The sequence below is a fragment of the Xiphophorus couchianus genome, chromosome 19 (assembly GCF_001444195.1).
Source record: "Xiphophorus couchianus chromosome 19, X_couchianus-1.0, whole genome shotgun sequence".
NCBI lineage: Eukaryota > Metazoa > Chordata > Actinopteri > Cyprinodontiformes > Poeciliidae > Xiphophorus > Xiphophorus couchianus.
This window is the reverse complement of record NC_040246.1, coordinates 3412899-3432613: the sequence shown is the minus strand read 5'-3', so window position 1 is coordinate 3432613 and position 19715 is coordinate 3412899. Positions and strand designations below refer to the sequence as shown.

At 40.7% G+C, this 19715-nt stretch overlaps 2 protein-coding genes across 2 annotated transcripts; both read left to right on the top strand.

Annotated features, from left to right (window-relative positions):
- The first annotated feature begins 583 nt into the window (after positions 1 to 583).
- synj2bp (synaptojanin 2 binding protein) lies at positions 584 to 4546 on the top strand. Its single transcript, XM_027999824.1, has 4 exons — positions 584 to 762; positions 1290 to 1426; positions 2124 to 2219; positions 2686 to 4546. The coding sequence occupies exons 1-4, from the start codon at positions 699 to 701 to the stop codon at positions 2818 to 2820; spliced, it is 432 nt and encodes a 143-aa protein (XP_027855625.1). The 5' UTR covers positions 584 to 698; the 3' UTR covers positions 2821 to 4546.
- LOC114133751 (deubiquitinase DESI2) lies at positions 2853 to 19494 on the top strand. Its single transcript, XM_027999823.1, has 6 exons — positions 2853 to 2964; positions 5579 to 6524; positions 12670 to 12742; positions 13744 to 13837; positions 13913 to 14054; positions 14724 to 19494. Exons 2-6 carry the CDS (start codon positions 6486 to 6488, stop codon positions 14967 to 14969), a joined length of 594 nt encoding a protein of 197 aa, XP_027855624.1. The 5' UTR covers positions 2853 to 2964; positions 5579 to 6485; the 3' UTR covers positions 14970 to 19494.
- Positions 19495 to 19715: the final 221 nt, after the last annotated feature.

Sequence of the window (19715 nt, the reverse complement as noted above, 5' to 3'; positions counted from 1 at the left end):
AATTCATCAAATGATGCCTTTAATTTGATCATTCAATAAGTTTTTAACAAAAACAATGTTTGTTTTTAATAAAATTAGTGAGGATGTAATTATGAATTTAACTTTTTTTTAAAAAATTATTATTATTTTAATTTATGCTTGAAATTAACTGATAACTGTCCAGGAATCTTTTGTTTTCCTAACAACAGGGATATGAAATTACAGAGAACTCCACTCATAACTATGATGGGCAGCATAATCAAATTAAAGGCTGGGTTATTCAAATATAGTCAGTATATGTTTGTGCTACTTTTGTGAAAGATATAATTTTTTTTAGGGGTGCCAATTCATTTTGTCTGTGTCTGGAGGAGGAAGAAAGGGGCTAGACGTTGTGTACAAACAGAAACTACATAGTAGCTCTTCAATTTCTGCTGATTTCGGAGCTCTGAGCACGTCTCGTAACGCTGGCTTCGGTTTAACTTTGTTGCAAGTTGTAATAAATGTCATGTTACAGGTATGGGAGGTTTGTTCTGCTTTAAATTTCATTCATGTGTCAGCCTGCAGTTCCCTGTTCTCCCGTCAGGGGGCAGCAGTTATACATAACCTGATCGCAGCGGACGAAGAAAAATCGAAACTCTTCAATGAGTCCACCTTCAGAGAAATAGTTTGTTTCCCCCCCCTATCTTCTCTTATTTTAATCCCTTGCAGTATTGGCAAAAATGAACGGGTCGTTGCACTCCCGCCCAGGACTTGTAGATATAAACCTGAACCGAGGACCCGCAGGTAAGGAGAAGGCTTTTGTCGGACAGTTAGCAAACCGTGGTGGCGATGCTAGCTGACTACGTTGCACCGAAACCCCCCCCCCCCCTAAAACAATCTGCTACGCAACCTGGAGCTAAAGGCTAATTAATCTAGAAAGTCGAACTTCTTCCCGTGTTACTTTGTCTCGTTGTGTCAAAGTTGTTATTTGCTTATGGACGCTGCCAGGGGCCAGAGTTTCAGTTTAATACATTGGAAAAGACAAACTTGGCAAAAACTTGAGTTCCCCCCCCCATTTAAAAAAAAAGTAGCATTACTAAGCTGGTTGTTTCCCCGCGTGAAGCCAGTCGGTTAATATTTTAAAGCTGAATTGTTTGAAACTTTGTAAGATGGCGCTTCCTCACTACTCGCTTGAACTCTGGTCCACTGAGATGCATGTAATGGTCAGCAGCTTCCTCTGCTAACAGCTACACTCGATGTTTGCTGCTTGTATTGCTACCAGGCCGGCTGATTGATTTTAGGTCTTTGTGTTTACTTCCTGTTTTCTCTAGGTCTGGGGTTTAATATAATTGGGGGCATCGACCAGCAATCTATCGTGAATGATAATGGCGTCTATGTTAGTAGAATCAAAGAAGGTGGATCAGCAGCACTAGATGGACGACTGGAAGAGGGAGACAAAATTCTTGCGGTAATATATACTTTTTTTAAATTTTTTTTTTAAGTACTTTAAATTGTTCACATTCTCTCACGTTACGGCCACAAACCTAAGATTATTCTGTTGGGATTTTAAGTGCAGAGAGCGACGTGAACTTGTGCTTAGTTGCAGAAATGGCAGGGAAGTGATGAAACGATCAAACTTTTGATCTCCATTGCATTTTTTCCTTCTTTTCTTTTTCACTTTTAGAGTACCTAAAGTTGTATCAGATTAGGTGGAGAACATGTTTTCACAGGTCTGGCCAGAGATGCTCCGTATTGTAGAGTTAAGCCTGGGCAATTTTACCAACATGACTATTGTTTCGTTTAAACTATCCCACGGTAGCTGCGGTTGTTCAATTGTTTTGGTAATTTTTTTTTTTTTTTTTCAAAAATAGCAAAATTGTGTTCGTCATGACTGATTTTTTGATTTATTTGTGTTTTTTATTTTTATTTTAAAGCAACAAATGTGTGAAAAGTCCAAGTGGGGAGAATACTTTATATAGACACTGTAAGTTGGGCAGACACTTATTTTATTTTTTCCCCAGTTTTCAAAACTGTGCATCGTGGAGGGTATTGATACTTCAGGAAATCTAGCAGTCTGACCTAAAAGTGAAACTAATGATTAACTGCCGTCTGGCCGCACAGATATTTGATCGCAGCGTTCTGTGTTTGTCATGTGGGTGTTGCAGATAAACGGAGCCTCGCTGGAGAACCGGTACCACCACGAAGTGGTGGAACTGTTCCGGTCAGCCGGGGAGAACGTCCAGCTCCGCGTTATGAAAAGGGTAGCTGAAAATATTCTGATTTTTCAGGTTTTTTTGTTTTGTTTTTTTTTTCCTTTGCTTTTTAGATGTAACTCCACTATTTCTCCTCTTTTATCCGAACAGACTATTAAATCATACTTGAATAAAAATTTATGTGCCTCTGCACTACACAAAAACTTGTTCTAATTGTTTTCACATCCAATAATGCTTTAAAAATATCTCTGTTTTTGATATTTTATTTCCGAAAATAACAGACAAATGGCGGAAGAAATACAAATAGCTAAATAAAATTTTGGAAGTAGTCATTTATTTGTCCTTAATGACTGAAGCGCGGTCTTACAGAAATTAAACTTTGCTCTCCAAAATCAGTTTAAAGAGTGACTTTATATGTTATTTCTTGCCCAGCCCTGTTTCTATGTGATTTTTTTTGTGTTTGCCCCTCCAGCTCAGCTCTGTTTTACCTGTTTGTTTTTTTTCTGTCTTTCAGTCTCACCTAAGTAACGGACCAGCCGCCTCCAAACCTAATCGCCAACCTTCCACGTCTACTCTGGGAATGCTGGCGTTATTTGCTGGAGCCGTGTCGATCATTGTTGTAGTAGCTCTTTATAAACGGCTTAAATAGGCTTTTTAAAAATATATATATGTATTATGTATCTAAGCTGACGATGTCTGTATGTTTGTTTTAGAATCAAAAACTTTGCTAAATGCCAAAAAAAAATTCCACGAAGCAGACGGTGTGAACGGTCGACCTTTTCCCGATTGGCAGGTAATGGCGTCCCGATTTATTTCATTTCCATATTCGTGCGTATTCTGTGATTTAATGGTAGCTTCTTGAGGACCCATTCTTATCGTCGGAGTTGTGTCATGCAAAGAAATGTGTGCCCTATTGAGGTGAAGGGTTCCCTCTCTGAGCGGGTGAGAGCAAACGAAAAGTATGGACAGACGTCGGAATAATCGAGTCATTGGTGAAACATAAACGCCGTGTCGCGTTAGCCGCGCAGAGCTCTCCCTGTGCGCCGAGAGAGCCCGCCGCGTTCCTCAGTGCTGAGACCAACTCCTACAAGATAATCGTAAGATACAAGCCAGGGTTTGTATTCAGACCCACCTGAAAAAAAAAAAAAAAAAATCTGAGATTACTCGAGGGACTACTTTCAGCTGGAGATGAAGACAAATTGCTTTTTAGTGTGTCCCCCCCCCCTCCTCCTTTTGTCTAAAGTTTTAACGGTTGTAAATAACAGTGTGGCTCTGTAAATTAAAGTATCCCAGTTATCCTTCATCAGACCAGTGTCTCATGCGTTTAGGCCAGTTTATGTCAGACCGATTCAGGAAACGTGTATTAACAAACAGTTGGTTTCCCTACGTCTCAGTGCCGGACATCCATTTGCATGAATTACTGCGTCGGCGCAATGGAGGCCACCAGCCACTGCCGCCGAGGCGTTCAGGAAGCCTCGGTCACTGTCACAGCGGCTTTCTGTCTATTTTCCTCTTTGACAGTGCTTCGTGGATTCTCTGAGGGGTTTAGGTGAGCCAAGTGTCCCGACCAAACAATCACATTTTGGTCGTCAAAGCAGGTATTTGTGCTTTTCTCAGTCGCTCGTGTGACATTTTCCTCCACATGTTTTCCTTCCATTTAACGTCTCATCAGTTCTCTTGGATTCTGTGCTCTGTGTACGTTACTATTCAAAAACCCGTACAGCTGATGGGGTTTCCATCAGCTGTAAGCCATGATTGTCGAAATTAGCATCAATTGTTCAAATATATCACTTTGTGTAAAAGATTTTGAGTTTCACTTTCTGAATTTATGTATGGAATTAAGGTTTTTAGTAATCTAATCTACGGAGATGCACTTTCTTCCCTCGCGTCATTCGGAGGTGCTCTCGTCACTCATTTAACCCAGCTTTTGCCGATATAATTCAATAATAAAAAAATATATATATATCTTGATTTATTTCTGAAATGGAGATGTTTTGATTGTACAAGGGATCTATTTTTTTGTTTGTTTTGTTTTGTTTCATTGTGAGCAGTTTGTTCTCATTCCTGCCTCAGACTAACAACAGTGTTGCAATTAACTCACTACTTTCACGTTTTGCACTAAAGCAACAATCATGGAGATTTTCTGATAGCGGTTCCGAAACAAGTTTGAACAGAAATGAATGTTTTTGTTGTTTTCTTCTTCTGGTCACAACAATCACATCGCCATCTCTATATGTGGCTAATTGTATGTAAATACATTTCTCGTATGAGACATTGTGAATATGTGCAGTATGACAGACAAGAAAATCACAAGCACTAAGTTATGCAAATATTCTGTTTGACATGCAGACATGTAATAAAATTTGTTTAATTCACCTATAGTGTTTACTGCTTTATTTAAATTGTAGAAGTATTTTGATAGATAATACTTGTTGTGTGTTATTGATTGAAAGTGAAAATTATAGTAATATATGAGCTTTGACATTCATTTATACCTCCCACTTTAAAAAAACAAACAGGATTTTATTACTTTTACTTACTGTCTCAAATAGACATGTTTGCTGATCAAGCAGTAAAACTTAAATAAATGGCTAGATTTAATCCTGCGTTTGCTAGCAACATCCAGAAAAAGATACTTGTTGATCTATTAAAAACCAGCCAAGAGAAAAATAACATTTAATAAGAATTTAATTTAATTTAGGTTTATTTGATAGGGACAGACACATCAACATAGACAAACTAAACAGAACAGCAGTTTGCATCAAAGTGCTTATAGCACATGCTGATTCGATATTGTCAAAATAAAAGTTGGTAGCCTCCCCAGGTTGGGTTTGACTTGGCTTCTGTCCAGGGCGGCATGATGTGGAGGGCGCAGTTCAGCATAAAATAAAAATAAAAAAATCTTCAAGTTGTCAATGAAGTTTAAAATAAAACAGCATTGTCAAATTTACTTTCTCAAAAAATAAAAAATAAAGAAGGCTCTTTTGTGCCTGATTGAAAAACTATTTGTCATATCCACTGTTTTTTATTTAAATGTCTCAAGTTATGTAAGTGAATAATTTCTTACCATGAAAAAATTAAAGCAAGTTTTAGAAGTGTCTGTGTGGGTTGTGCAGCCCATTTATTTAAGGGGCCAGAAGGAGGGCATTGGACAGGGCCTCATAAATTCAAGTACCACCCCTGGATTGCCACTGTGTTTTGGATCTGACAGGGCAGCTGCTAAACTAGTTGTACTTTCATATTAAATTATAGGTCGTGATTTGATACATACAGTTTTTCTCACTATTTCAGCACGTCTTATACAATAAAAGGCGAATATCTAACGGAATTTGTATTACTTCCATTAACCCTATTTTATTAATTTTTTTTTTAAACGAAGCGGAAATTTGACTGAATTTCCCCCACAGAGCTCGTCTGATTGAAACAAACGGCGCCTTTCGTGGCCAAATGCGCTGCTGGCCTCCCACCAGCGGCTCAGGCTCCCATCAGCTGTTTGGAGGACGGCTCGGAGGCAGAAATGATGTAATCAGGCAGAGAGGCAGAGCCAGAGCTGGGTCCAAGCCGCGCAGCTGACACGGACGCGTCTCCGCTGCGAGGGAACGCGCTCGAAGAGCCCGCCTCATGGAGCCGGTGAGCGAGGGAGCAGGTCGGTGGACGCGTCATGTCGCAGGGGCTGTTTGAGCCGCGCGTCCTTTCTCCTCCCAGGAAAGACAGGGTTCTGGATGCGGTCCGGCGGCACCACCACCGCCACCTCCTCCTCTTCCACCTCCAGCACCGGCCCAGAGATGCTCGCTGGTGAAATTCCTCATCCGGGGTTGTGGATGTAATTAACCGCCCATGCGGGCCAGCAGTCCTCTCCCCGCACCGAGTGGAAATGCTCCCATCGCCGCCGCCTCCTTCGTCGACAACGTCAGGCCGCTCGTGCTGTCGCCTTCTCGCCCACGATGATGACAGGAGGGCGCCCGCTTCGGGTTTCAGCACATGCAGGCCCCCTCCATCCCCCACCTTTTTTTTTTTTTTTTTTTTTTACTCCTCGTACGAATCACAGAATCGGCTCTGATCTGATGTATTAAGAAGAACTAGTTTCCGCTTTTTTTGTTGTTGCTTAATCACATCTACTGCCGCGATCGATTTTCTTTTGTGTGTGTGTTTTTCCCCCTGACCTCGGGAGATGATTGCGGTGTCTCAGCGGGGGGGAATGAGCTGAAGCCTGTCGTGAGCCCCGGTGACTTTACAGGAGCGTGGGGGGGTTGCTGACCGTCTGATACAGCGTGGGGTAAAGGATCGTTTGTCCTTCCGGCTCAGGTTTGAACCATGGCCAATGAACCTGTGATCCTTAACGTGTATGACATGGTAAGCACAGCACTCGCCTCATAAATGCTACACCTTTGCTTATTCGCACTTATTTTGATTATGGGGAAACTCCTGTAATGACATAAATACATGAACTGTTCCACGTCTTGACTATTTTACAACCAACATCACAGTAATGTCATGTAGCTTGATGTACTTAAAAGTGGCAAAGGAAAAGAATAGATCTGAAAAGTGTGGCGTGCATTTTTTTTTAATCCACTATGACAAGTCTTCAGAATTCGCCTAATGAATAATTTAATCTCAGTATAGATGCAGCTAAATGATGAAGGTCTTGGGAGTTTGTCACGAGAACATCAATGGACAATCAACATCATGAAGGCCAACCATAGCAGAAAGTTGTGCGGGAGTTTTAACCCTAAAACGTCACATCACTGCAAAAAAATAGCACAGCTTAGGTGGGAAAATCTGTCAGCATGAACAGAGTGGCCTACAGACTTTAATCTAATCGAGAATCCGTAGACAGACGCGAAAACTGATGTTCCTATATGCATGTTCTCTATCTCATCTGACTGCGTTGGAGGCATTTTTCAATGAAAAATGGCAAAAATGCTGCATGGATGTGCAGACAACCCATTCGATCAGCTATAGTCTTGTTGAAAAGTGCATTTATTTCAGGAACGTAATCACAAAAAGTGAAACATGTTATATAGATGGATGTTTACAGCTAATAAAAACACGATTTTTTAAAAGTAGAATATTACATCAGGCCAATTAAGAAAAAACATTTTTAATATAGAAATGTTGGCTAAGTGAAAAGCGAGCTTAATACTTACTTAAAAGGTGCTTTTATTCTAATAAACCAGCCTCATCAGAATGGATATTATAATTTTCTTGATCAAGATTGTACATGGATGGTACTTACAACCGTAACTGCAGCTGAGGATAATACTGCAAAATCAGACATTAATCTTTAAAACTGTGCCATTTTCCTTAGTGCAATTCTGTCACATAAAACCCCTTTTAAGTTTAATAGAGTTTGTGGTTTTGATGTCAAAATAAAAGAGAAAGAAATTATGGGACAAGAATCTTGTTAAAGGTTATTGTATCTTCTTTTTTCTTAGATGGTTTAAAAATCTCACACAGTCTTAGAACAAAACACAAGAGCACAGGGAGCCAACGGCCCAGTTGAAAACCGTGAAACGCCTCACGAACTGGGGAAAGTCTTACCGGCGTCCTCTCTTTCTTCGGGTTCATTCACAAGAAAGCGGAGAAGACATATTGGGGGGAAAAAAAAAAGCCTATTTATACTCTGAGGTCGAAGCTGTGAAACATGATTCTCTGTCGGCTCTCTGACCTCTGCTGCTGCTGCTGCTGCTGCTGCGTCCTCAGTCCTGCGGGCGCGACTCAAAGGCAGGGGTCCTCCTTCAGACCTGAGCGCACCTCTCGCTTTTCGCATACTGTCCCGCTTGGTGGATCATATGCATGACTTACAGCCTGTCATTGCAGGAGCTGCTTAATTTTCTGCAAATCGGTATGATTGGATGAAGATTCGAAAAAGACAAATCATGATTTCGAAGCAGTAATAGGTCATAACCTATTGGCAATGCCTGTGAAGAAGCTTTTACATGCATTTGCATCCGCTGGCACAACTAGCATGTAGCGTTGTAGCTACAGAGAGAAACAGCTGCGTCGCGAGTGATTAATCAGTGCACCGCTTGAATAAACTATAGATGGGTGGTGTGTGTACGATCTGCGGGATATGGGCAGTTACTCAGGGCTGTATTAGAAATGGAGCGCTAAAAAAAATAGAACTTACCAGTTGTGTCTTTTACAAGTTTTCTATTGCTTTTATGCACAAGAAGTCAACGCATAGTTAGGATCCCCTGCGTGGTGCTGAGAATAAAGAGGCCATTTTTTGGTACATTGGTCATTTTTGATTGGCTTTGGGGCGGCAGAAGGAGGAGCTTTACCCAGGACACTGTTTATGCAAGAACCTCCACTGCCTGCATCCCACAGACGACCTGTTAGTGGAGCTGTGAATGTGAAAGGAGAAAACTAACTTGTGCCTATTGGCACAAGTTGGCACAGTAATTGAGCTATCAGTGATTTTGTTAAAAAAAAAAAAAGAGTAAAAGGAAAACATGTATTTCCTTTTAGTGTGGGATTCTCATCCTTCATTGAAGAAATGTACTCCAAGTAAACACTGACCTTTTTACGCTTCTTTACCAGACATATTTTTAGCATTGGATACTTTCTGGCAGTAAGGGTCTCAGTAACAATGACTCTCAAACGTCCAGATTAATTTCTAACCAACGAGTTACATTGGGCTGTTTGAGCCCTGGAAGAAAGAAAAAAGTGATCATGGGGGCGGCAGCAGTCGAATTCCTCCACAAAAATTTACCACAAGAATAACAAAAGAAGGCAGTGGGAGTGAGTCACACCAGCAGGGAGGAAGATGAACTGATTGTCAACAAAGGGACCGGCAAGGCATGGAAAAACAAGAGTGACAAGAGTGGAGAAAGGCACCACTGTCTCTGCGTTCCATTATGAGATTTGTGTTTCCATTATGTCGGATTTACCACGGTGCCAGAAAACGTTCGCTGCGTTATGTTGTTTCCTGCGTGGAAGCCGAGAGCTGAGTGCTCCCGATGCATCCCAGGTATAAAAACAGCAAAGAGCCTACGGAGTGTTTGGTGCTCACTGGAGAAACATGGCGAGACTCAGCTGACACAAAGTAATGCCGTGGGAATGCGTAAAGAGCGTGACTCTGGGACCGGAAATGTGTTTTATTATTGATAAGAGGCAGCTGGAGAAACTCTTAGCATGTTTTCTCGTGGTGCCTAACAATCTGGATGCAGCAGTGGGTGAGGGAGCTGCTGTCTCTCCACGAATTATCTCCTAGCTGTCTGTAGAGAGAGGTCAGGAAGTAATGGCTGCCCATTTCCATCTTTTGTGACTCGCTGTAAATCGTTGACCTGAAGGATCCATAAGTGGGGGCTTTCGGTTTAGTGTTTTCCAGAAATGCTCTGTTACTACTAGTAAATACGTAACAGGTTAACACTAACTTTAACCCTGAGTGCCGTTAAGTCTTTGCCTCCTACAGATTTCTTCTGTTTCGCTTCCTTCGTCAACCTTAAATCCCTATAAGATCATCGATCAGATCGTAATATTGAGACCAAGCTTATGGAGTAAATATGAAAAGAACTTTAAAACGATTATTTCATTTATCAAAATAAATTATCTGTTAAATTAATCTGACCCTTTATGGAAAATAAAATGAAATCATGACAGTTTTTCTGAGTTCTCTTTTACTGGCTAGACCCAGACCCCTGATTAGCGCCAGATATATATATACTGTATATATATATATATATATAGTCAACAGAACCTATTTGGCAGCATGAAGTTGGATAGAAAATGTCACTGACATCAGTTTGGAATTACAAAGTCTTTGTAATCAAGTTTAGGCTCAAAGGGAATGCTAAGTTTTATCAAAATGTGGCAATCTTTTATCAACTACTGTAATTCCTCGAAGATAAGATTACACCAGACTAAATATCATGTGGATCCATAATGGATTTATGACGACGGCCTGGGAGTGTGGACGATGCACGGATCTTCGCCAACTCCAGAATAAACACAATCTTGGAGTCTGGTGAGATCCCAGCCCTGGAGAAGCAGATTGTGGAGGACGATGAAGCCGTACCTGTTTTTCTCCTGGGAGACTCTGCCTATCCTCTCCTGCCCTATTTGATGAAGGACTATCCCAATGATGGCTCTACCCCTCAAGAGGAAAAGTTTGGACGTTGTTTCAGTAGAGCTCACGAGGTCATAGAACACATGTTTGGACGACTGACGGCCAGGTTTGGGTCTCTTAGGCGGCCCATGGACCTAAACATGATTGACATGCCTCGTGTGATCTATGCATGCTTTGTTTTACACAACTAATGTGAGGCCATGGAAGAACCAGTGGGTGAGGATCTTGTGTCCACAACAATGTACGCCGACCAACAAAGTCAGCCACCGACAAAAACTAACGCCAAGCTCACAGACTGTGACGAGGAAGATGGAGAAAGAGTTAGAAGAGTTGTTGCCAAGTTTCTTGATTCACTGGCAAAGATTTGACTCGTGGTTTTGTGTTATTTTCCATACTTTTGTGTAACTGATTCTGACTTATTGGATAAGGAAACAAGAGTTTGCTCATGTTTGCCTTTTATTTTTTCCACACACTTTAGAAACAATGGCACAGTAGACACTTTTTAAAGGGTTGTGTTTTTAATAAGTAGCACTCTTGAAGTGCCAGTGCTACATAAACACGACAGAAATCCAAAGTTTACTTTTATTGCACATTTCAGCAATAATGCAGTTTATAGAGTTTTATGTCAAAAAGGACAAAAATGAAAAGAAAGTATGGAAAACCTTGTATCATGAGTATGTCCCAAGTCATACAAGAGATTTGATGTAGTGAAATTGAAAAAAAAAAAAAGCAAGTCAAATTTTTATTAGAGTTTTATAATAAATAAAAATTTGGGACCTAAGTTAAAAATGTGTATGCTTATTTTTTTTTTTAACTCATTGCTCCTGGAATGATAAGGCATCAAAACCAGTGCTGTTACTATTTTTTTTGTCTTTTACATTAGTCAATGCTGTAACACCCGCATCCAAAATATTCCACTTTTCTGTTTATTTTAGGAAAATATTGCATATTCTGTGTTTTCTCCTTAAAAAAAAGTGTTTTGGGGGAGAGGGGGTTTGACAAAAAGGGCATCAAAACAGAAAAAACCTTAAAATATGAAAAACTTTATACCTGTGAATAGGTCTGAAGTTGTTGCAAAGATTTGATTTAGTGGAAGCGAACAAAAAGAGTGTAGTGGCACATAATATAGCTGTAATATTGAAAATACTAAGGTAACAGAATCATAATGAGAAAGAAAAATTGAGAGAGTGGTACGCTTGTCGTTACACCAAGTTTTATAAACGGGTGAAGTCCTGCTCTTCCGTTGTGTCATCCAGCAGCAGACTTTGTTGGAACGATGTTGCTGGAAGTTGCCGGTTGCTGGGGAGGGAAGTGAAAGGGGCCAGGTGTGCAATGTGGAGCAGGAGTCTGCGCTAATCCAGATTAGGGCCGTTGCAGAGGGCCAGGTGTGCTGTCAAAGAGAATGTTTATGAATCTGAAGAAGTAAAAATGTATTGTTTTTCTGAACTCTAGATCACAAAAAATAGTTTTAATATCCAAATCCTATTTTCGAACCGTTTTTAAAAAAATTATTATTATTTTATTTAAAAATGGGTATTAGCTGCACTTTTCAATGTTAATCCCAAAATCAAGACGAACAGTTCTGTCCCCAATCAAAAGTTGGCTAACGTTTAGAGCTATCTCTACCTAAACTTTGAGGAAATGTCAATTGACCGTTCAATTGAATGTAAACAAAGCTTAGCTTAGTAACATTATTATCTCTAACATTATTGTGTAGCGCAAATATTGCAACATTTTTTGCAAATATTTATATAGTAGCTCCACAAAATAAAGTGATTTTAACTCCTTAAAATGACAAAAATAAAAACAATCACAAAGTCCTAGTGTGAAAAGATTTCCAATGTCATTTAAAAAAGGGCCTACTGAATGCAGACACAGCTGTAATATTTTAATATTTTAACAATCTGTTAATGGCTAGGTTTATCAATACATTCTGGCTCAACTGGTCCTTTGAGAACATTTATGATCTTGCTCTCGGCCCAAAATCAAAGTGACCTTGTCACCCCTGCCCTATAAGAAGGCACCAGTTCCTTCTGCACAGTTTGTGTGGTTATCTTGTCAATAATCCTTAAGTAGAGATCTTGAAATGAACTATTGTAGGAGAAACTAACTCATAACTAGGAGGCTTAAAACATTTATCTCAGCCACATTGTTTTGACCTCCGAGATCTTTGTGACAATACAAAGAAGGCATATCTTCCAAAAATGTGAATCTAAACAGCTGACTCGAATCATTTCTCTTATTTAACCTGTGCCTTAAATGGCCTCTGCTACTGTCAGGCATTGTGGGGTTTTGATTTAGGAGCTGGTATATCCTGCCTGTGCTTTTTCTGCATTATTTAAGGTGACAGGATGAGAACATGTCTGTCGAGCTGCCGCACAGCTGCTGCTCCCTCACTCTGTCTTTCTCTCCTCGTTTTCTCCGCAGTACTGGATAAACGAATACACCTCCAATCTGGGCATTGGAGTCTTCCACTCAGGCATCGAGATTTATGGCAGAGGTAAGACGAGGACCGTCTTGATGTCTGTGAAATCCCATTACGCATTCCCGAGTCGAGGATGGCCCTGGGGCGACACGGAGCTGCGCTCGGTGATGGGCGTATAGTGAGATTTGTGCAAGGCAGATGAAGTTTGGAGAGAAAAAAATGGAATATGGAATTGTACTCCGCATAGCATGACCCCATTTCTCTTGGTTGAGTCACCACTGACTCACTCTGTGTTTATGTTTATGTGGGGGCGGGGGGGTGGACTGAAATAGAGGGGCAGGATCTCTGGTGAAACTTGATCTCTGGAAATCCAGTATGCCCTTGGAACTGGACATATTGGCTCTGTGCACAGAGAAATATGGTGATAGTCTGGGGCCTGACTTTGGAAAGGCAGTAGCCCAGGGCGCCATTCTTTTGGGAGAGGCAAAGACTTTTATTTTCTTTCATTTACTCGTTTTTAAAAAAATTTTATTTGATAAACGCTGACTTTTTCAAACATTGTACTTTATAGGCCCAAATCATGTGCGTTGTATTATTATTTTGAAAAAATTTATATATCAATATTCAAGTATTTGACAATTACAAAGTTATCGTCGATTTATTTAGGAATAATATGGATTTATGAGCTATTAAGCATCAGTTCATACGTACTGAAGTATTCTAGTAGGACTACCTATTAATGTACTTTAATTTACATTAGTGAAAGAATTCTTCCTTAGTGGATCGGGCACCGAAGCTGGGTGCAGCCCAGGGCCCCACATCCTGGTAAATACACCCCTGGTGACAGTGAAGATATAACATAAGCTCTGTAGTTTGCTGTTGCTCTCTACTCTCTGTGCTCTAATGACAGGGAGTAAAGCCCTGCATTCAAGCCAGCCCAAATGATTTAATTACAACATCCATGATTAATCGGTATCTTCTCTGTAATTACAGAAGCGGAGGTCTTTTCTTCTTCTTCTTTTTTTGGGGGGAGAAACGTCTAATCTGTATTTTGCATCTTCTTGCATCATCTTCAGAGTTCGCGTACGGCGGTCACCCCTACCCTTTCAGCGGCATCTTTGAAATCAACCCCGGCAACGCGGCGGAGCTGGGAGAGACCTTCAAATTCAAGTGAGCGCGCTTCCTTATTGCGGCACGTGGGAGTGCGCGCGCTCTGACGCCACGCTGTTTATCTATTTCCAACAGGGAGGCCATTGTTTTGGGCACCACGGACTTCACAGAGGAGGACATAGATAAAATCATGGAGGAGCTCGGTAAAGAGTTCAAAGGGAACGCCTACCACCTAATGCACAAAAACTGCAACCACTTCTCCTCTTCGCTGTCTGAGGTCAGTCTGATGTAACGCTTTCTTCCAAAGTGCTGCGAAGCCACACAGGAGAGTCAGCATAAAAAAATACCACGTACTGTATGTTTTCCGTACTGCATTCTCTCTGCACACAAAGGCTCAAACTTGAAAAAAAAAATATAAATGTTTGGAATAAATAATAGCCATTAAAATGAAAAGAATGTTCATATTCGTGAAACAGTGCTGGTGATCTTAAAAACAAAGCAAAGAAATGAACAAAAGGTATTTGATTATTTGAATTATCCTATGCGTTCTTCTGAACTAGTGGCTGTAGCTGTGCTCTGTCTGACTTGTTTTTTTCTTTTTTTTAGAAAAGAAGCAAACAAATAAAAATGAGCTAACCATTTTTATCAGCCTTTGTCTCTTCGGAAACAGTAGCAAAATGCATGTGTTGAACAACACAAAACGGAACAAGTTTGTGCTTCTTGTGCGAAGAAAGATCGTTAGTTGTTAGGGCTGCAACTAACGGATTGTTTTTGGTAATCGATTAATCGATTATTCTGACAGTAACTTGATTAATGAGACAAAAAAACATGCCCCCCCCCGCCCTCCCCACACACAATTTTTTCATTTAACCACACCTTCCTTTTTCACACTATATTAGAAATAAACTTAAAAATGCAAATAATTTTTTTTTACCCTCTGTTTCAGTTGCTCTGTGGAAGAGAAATCCCCCGCTGGGTCAACAGACTGGCTTACTTCAGCTCCTGCATCCCCTTTCTTCAGAGCTGCCTACCCAAAGAGTGGCTGACCCCGGCCGCTCTGCAGAGCCACATCAGCCTCGGCCTCCACAAGGAGGAGCAGAATGACTCGAGCGACGAGGACCCCACGTCGCCGTCCGGCGCGGCTGCCGCCGGCTCGGGCTCCTCCCACAGCTGTCGCCACACCCGGGTGTGACCCGACCGGCTCGCTCGCCCGCCAGCCCGCCGACCTCTGGACCCACGCCGCTGTTGCCGGCGGCTTCAGTAGGCTTTGAACAACCAACTGACCTCAAACTGTTTGGCCTCTGAATGAAAAGAGACTGGAAGCGTGAGCTTGCTCTTTGGTGCGGGAACTGTTGACGGACTCTTCAAACCTGGAGACTCTTTGACGGAAAGACTGGAAGAAAACTCTGAGACCTCGAAGGGTCGGCTCTGACTCCAACCGTACACACTTGTAGATCCGAAGTTTGTAGTGTAACATTCTTAGTCTTTTCCACAAAAATTCAAAAAAAACCTTTGTCAGCCTTGTCCCCTGCCCTGCCTTCGAAGCTGCTTTTGTAGAAAAAACAAAAACTTTCTAGATAGTAACACTACCAGGAAACTGCTAATCTCCGCAAGTTCGGCAAGTCCTCGTTTAGTAACCTCTATGTGGCCTTCAGATGATATCGCTGATTCCAGTTTCTTAAGGTGTAGCTATTCTGCGGCCATTTCAGAGGATGAACAGGTCAGTTTTGGGTGGGAGTTTGGGGTTGATATTTCCTTAAAGAGAGAAAATGTTGCATGTTGAGACAATGTCATAAATTAGACAACTAACCGGAGATGCGATGGGGCGACGCAGTACTTGACCTCTTACAGATTTCTTTTGTTTTAAATTTTTATCTCAGCGAAAGATAACCCAAATAGGTAAAAAAGCTGCTTTTCAGATAATTCCCTTTCTGAAGTGACAAAAGTTACCCAAACCAACTTGACAGTAGATGAAAATAGAAATGTCCTCTTTAATTTCAGCAGTCAGATTCTAACTATTGCCAGACATGGATAAGTCCCTTCAACCAAACCTGTCTGACAACTCAAAGTAGGCTAAAAGCTCACAGAAACCAACTGAATATTCCCAAATTTAAAGAAATTCAAGAAATTTGCACTTCAGAGAACCACAATGAGTGCCATCAACCACAAATGGAGAAAACTTGGAACGATAGAAAATCTTCCCAAGATTGTCCACCTAACCCAAAATTACTCCAAGAATGCATCAACAACTCATGCAAGAGGTGAAAAAAAATAACTCCTGCAAAATTTCAATCTTGGCTATGCAAACCTCAGTTATGGTCTCGGTTTATGAATTAACAACAAGAAAGAGACTGGGCAAAAAAACAAACAAACCCCTGTTAACTATTGACGAGACAACAGTAGGACTTGGCCACAAACTCTGGCCAAGAGTTTGTGGCCTCAAACAAGCACTCTTGGGTTATTCAGCAGGACTGAACCGTTGGATCCGAACTGTCCAACTGCAGATCGCCCAAATATAGGTTTGAGACTTTACAGTTTAGTGAGGTTAAGACCTAGAAACATTAAGTTCATATTGTTCTCTTTAGAACATACATAGCTTGCTTGCGTATCCAAGGAAACACCACCAAGTCCTCTATCTGAATGGCTAAAAACATCAAAAATAAAGATTCTTATGTTGACTAGCCACGATCTATTCTGATTTACTTTGAGATACCTAGAAAATCTTCTTGTGTTGCTGACTGACTGGAAACAATCCTGCAAAGACGAGAGGGTCAAAACTAATCTACAAAGACATAAAGGTCTCTTAGCGGTTGCTACAAATGCGTGGCGGAAGATGTTGCCACCAAAGAGTGGAGGGCAATCGCATTTTCTCAAAAGACCCGGTTGGTTTAAATAGCCTTTTTGATTGGATTGCATTGGATGCGTAATGGAAATTGCAAAAATAAACCGAAGAAATCTGTGAGCTGGCAAATACTTTTTACCCCTGTCGAGTCGTCATGTGAACCCTCTCATGATCTTTTTGTAGAAGAAAATCTCTTTACTGGGAATTATAGCGTGAATAAGCCATTAGCCGAGTAACCAGTTTCTTAACGGTTGCAAACAATCAAGAGTGAACACTTTCAGTTGAAACAGCTGCTGTTCAGCGAGCCTCAGGCAGCTCGGTCACTGTCTCTGACCGTCTCAGAGAAAAGGTTCTAGCCGCCGTTCTCTCAGTTAGCGACTCTGTGACCTAGCGCATTTTTTCTGGCTACTCTTTTATATCCAAGTGATCTTTGTACTGTTAACATTTTTTCCAGCCAGAGTCAGCTGGACTCCACCCCCCCTTTTCATCATTAGAACCACAGAGACAGAGGTGCTGCAATAAGGAGGAGCAGAAATCTGTCCTTTCCCTTCCATCAAGAGTCCATCATGTTGTGTGTGCAGTTACTGTGAGTTCGGCTTAGCATTAAGATTGGCCCCTTCATAGGTCACAGCTCAGCCCCGCTGTATTGACTTCTTAAACTGTTTATTGTGCCGGTGGCAAAACACAAAAGCGACAAATCCGGATTGGTTTTGAGAGATTACGTGCTGAACTGTTTCTCGCTTTAGCACCAGCTGCACGGAAAGAGACGTTCCTGGAATGTCTCTGGGTATAAACACATAATAATCGTCTAAAAAAACAAAACAAAAAAGATGCATTGTCTTGCCATTTGATTTTTTGGTGATTTTTTTTTGGTGATGATTATGCAAGCCACATGTTAGAGATGCTGGAAAGAAGATTTTAATACCCTGGGACACCTCTGTCTGCTTTACAACTCTGTTTCTCAAAAGGTGAGATGACGTGAGAAATTTAACCACGCGCAGAACGAGCCCAGAGGCGTACAGAAAAGGAAATGACGACAAACTGAAACGCATGTTAAACTGATTTGCATTTTCACAGCAAACGTTTGGGTAGTGCAGTAAATATCGTGTGTAGTTTGGAGTATGTACTGATTTTATAAGTCGTGATGTCAGCAAAGTGGAAGGTAATCATGTCGTTATGGATGCCGACTCCCAAAATGTGCACTGGAAACAGTCTTATAGGAACGGTGCCTTGCAAAAGTATTCTTACCATTTAAGGTTTTCCATATTTTTGTCACGTTACAACCGCAATCTTCAATGAATTTTAATGGGATTTCACAGGATAGATCAAAACTAAGTAGTGCATGGTTGTGAAGTGAGAGGAAAATACTACAGCAAAGTTTTTGTAGCTTTGTACAGAAACTATTTTAAAATTATGCCATGCATTTGATGCCACCTTTTGTCACAAAAATAGCTGGAACTCTTTACCTATTCTCCTTTAGAATACAGATTTACTGAATTTCATCCACGCTTAAAAGGGGCTGAATACAAATGTGTGCCACACTTTTTAGATTTTTATTTGTGAATTTTTTTTTTTTTTGTGCAAGTGCCACAATTTCCATTCGTTACACTATTGTGGTGTAGTTTTACTGGCCTATCAGTTTAAATCTCAGTGAAATTCATTGACATTTGCAGTTAAAATGTGAAAACCGAGTAAAGCTCACAGAGTATGAAAACTTTTCCTAGAAACTTTCACCACTTGTCTTTAGCAAGGAAGAAGATGCAGCATAATATGGTCCGACCCAAAGAATTGTCAGAATAAAAGATTTGTGGTTTACAATATGAGGGCTAAGGTTTTCACACCGTAGTCTTTGTATTTCCATATTTCTCCAAATCTTTTAAACATATATTTTGTTCTCTGGATAATAACATCAAGCGTCTCCTCCTGAAAAGCTGTATACTGGCCGGGATTGTTTGTTTATTTATTTATTTACCTGTTTTTAGGTAAATTAGTCGTCATTGGACACATTTTTCACAATTTTACTTCTTGTGTGGACTCTTTCTCTCCCCAAGCTTTTTGAAATATCACACCTAATTTAAAATGAGCATGTTCAATACGATTCATTTTTATCACTCGACATGACATGTCTTAATTCAATAGGATTTCTGTACTGGCCCCTACTCTTCCCTATATCTGCAGACATAGTAGTGGCATCGATCCCTCATCGCCATGATTGTGATCTCGTGTGTTTACAGACATTTTCCGTAAAGTTTTATTTTTCTGTCGCAAGAACGACAGATTTCTGCGAAGAGACTATATCGTCACGTGTTTCATCATTCCAATCATAATTGGGCCCAAAGGCATGACAGCAGACCAACATAAACGACTGCGGTGGTCTGCAGTGAGTCCGGCTTGCGTTGGTTTTGTCCTCGTTGGCGTAAGGTTACACGATTTGAATCACTTTTCCTGGTCGTGCTGTTAACTTGTTGTGCTGCGTCGCTGAACAGCCGCCCCTCTCTCAGGAAGGAACTCGCATGGCTTCTGGTACGACTGACTGAATCCCACAGGGAATGGGCTTAAAAGTGCAGATCAATCATTTAACTTCTTCGTGCTGCTGAGTAAGCTGTATCCTCATTTACTGACATGCTTTTGTCTTATTTTCCCCCCACCAGTTTACTGTGTTGCAACCTTCAATATTGTTTTTTTGGATTTTGTGAAACTGTACAGTGGTTCAGTGTTAAATCCTGGAATCTCTTTTGACACAGCAGGCCAGAGAGGCGTTGGAGATTTTTTTTTATTTGATTTGATTGTGTCTGTCAAAAAATTGTATTTCCTTCTCCTAACTCCATAAATCCCCCAAATGATGATAATTCTAGAATAAAGAGATTGACTGCAATTAGACCTTGTCTTTATTTTTGTCAAATAAAACATGGTAAACATTGCATTAGCAGATATCTTAATGTTAATATGCAACCTTCTTTCGTGGCTGACCATTGCATGTTTGGAGCATCTCTATTCAAAAATCATTAGTACATTAAAGACATTTATTTTAGATCACACAATATAATTAAGCATGGAGTTGCTAATTAAGAATCATGTTTCTGTATGTATGTTGGG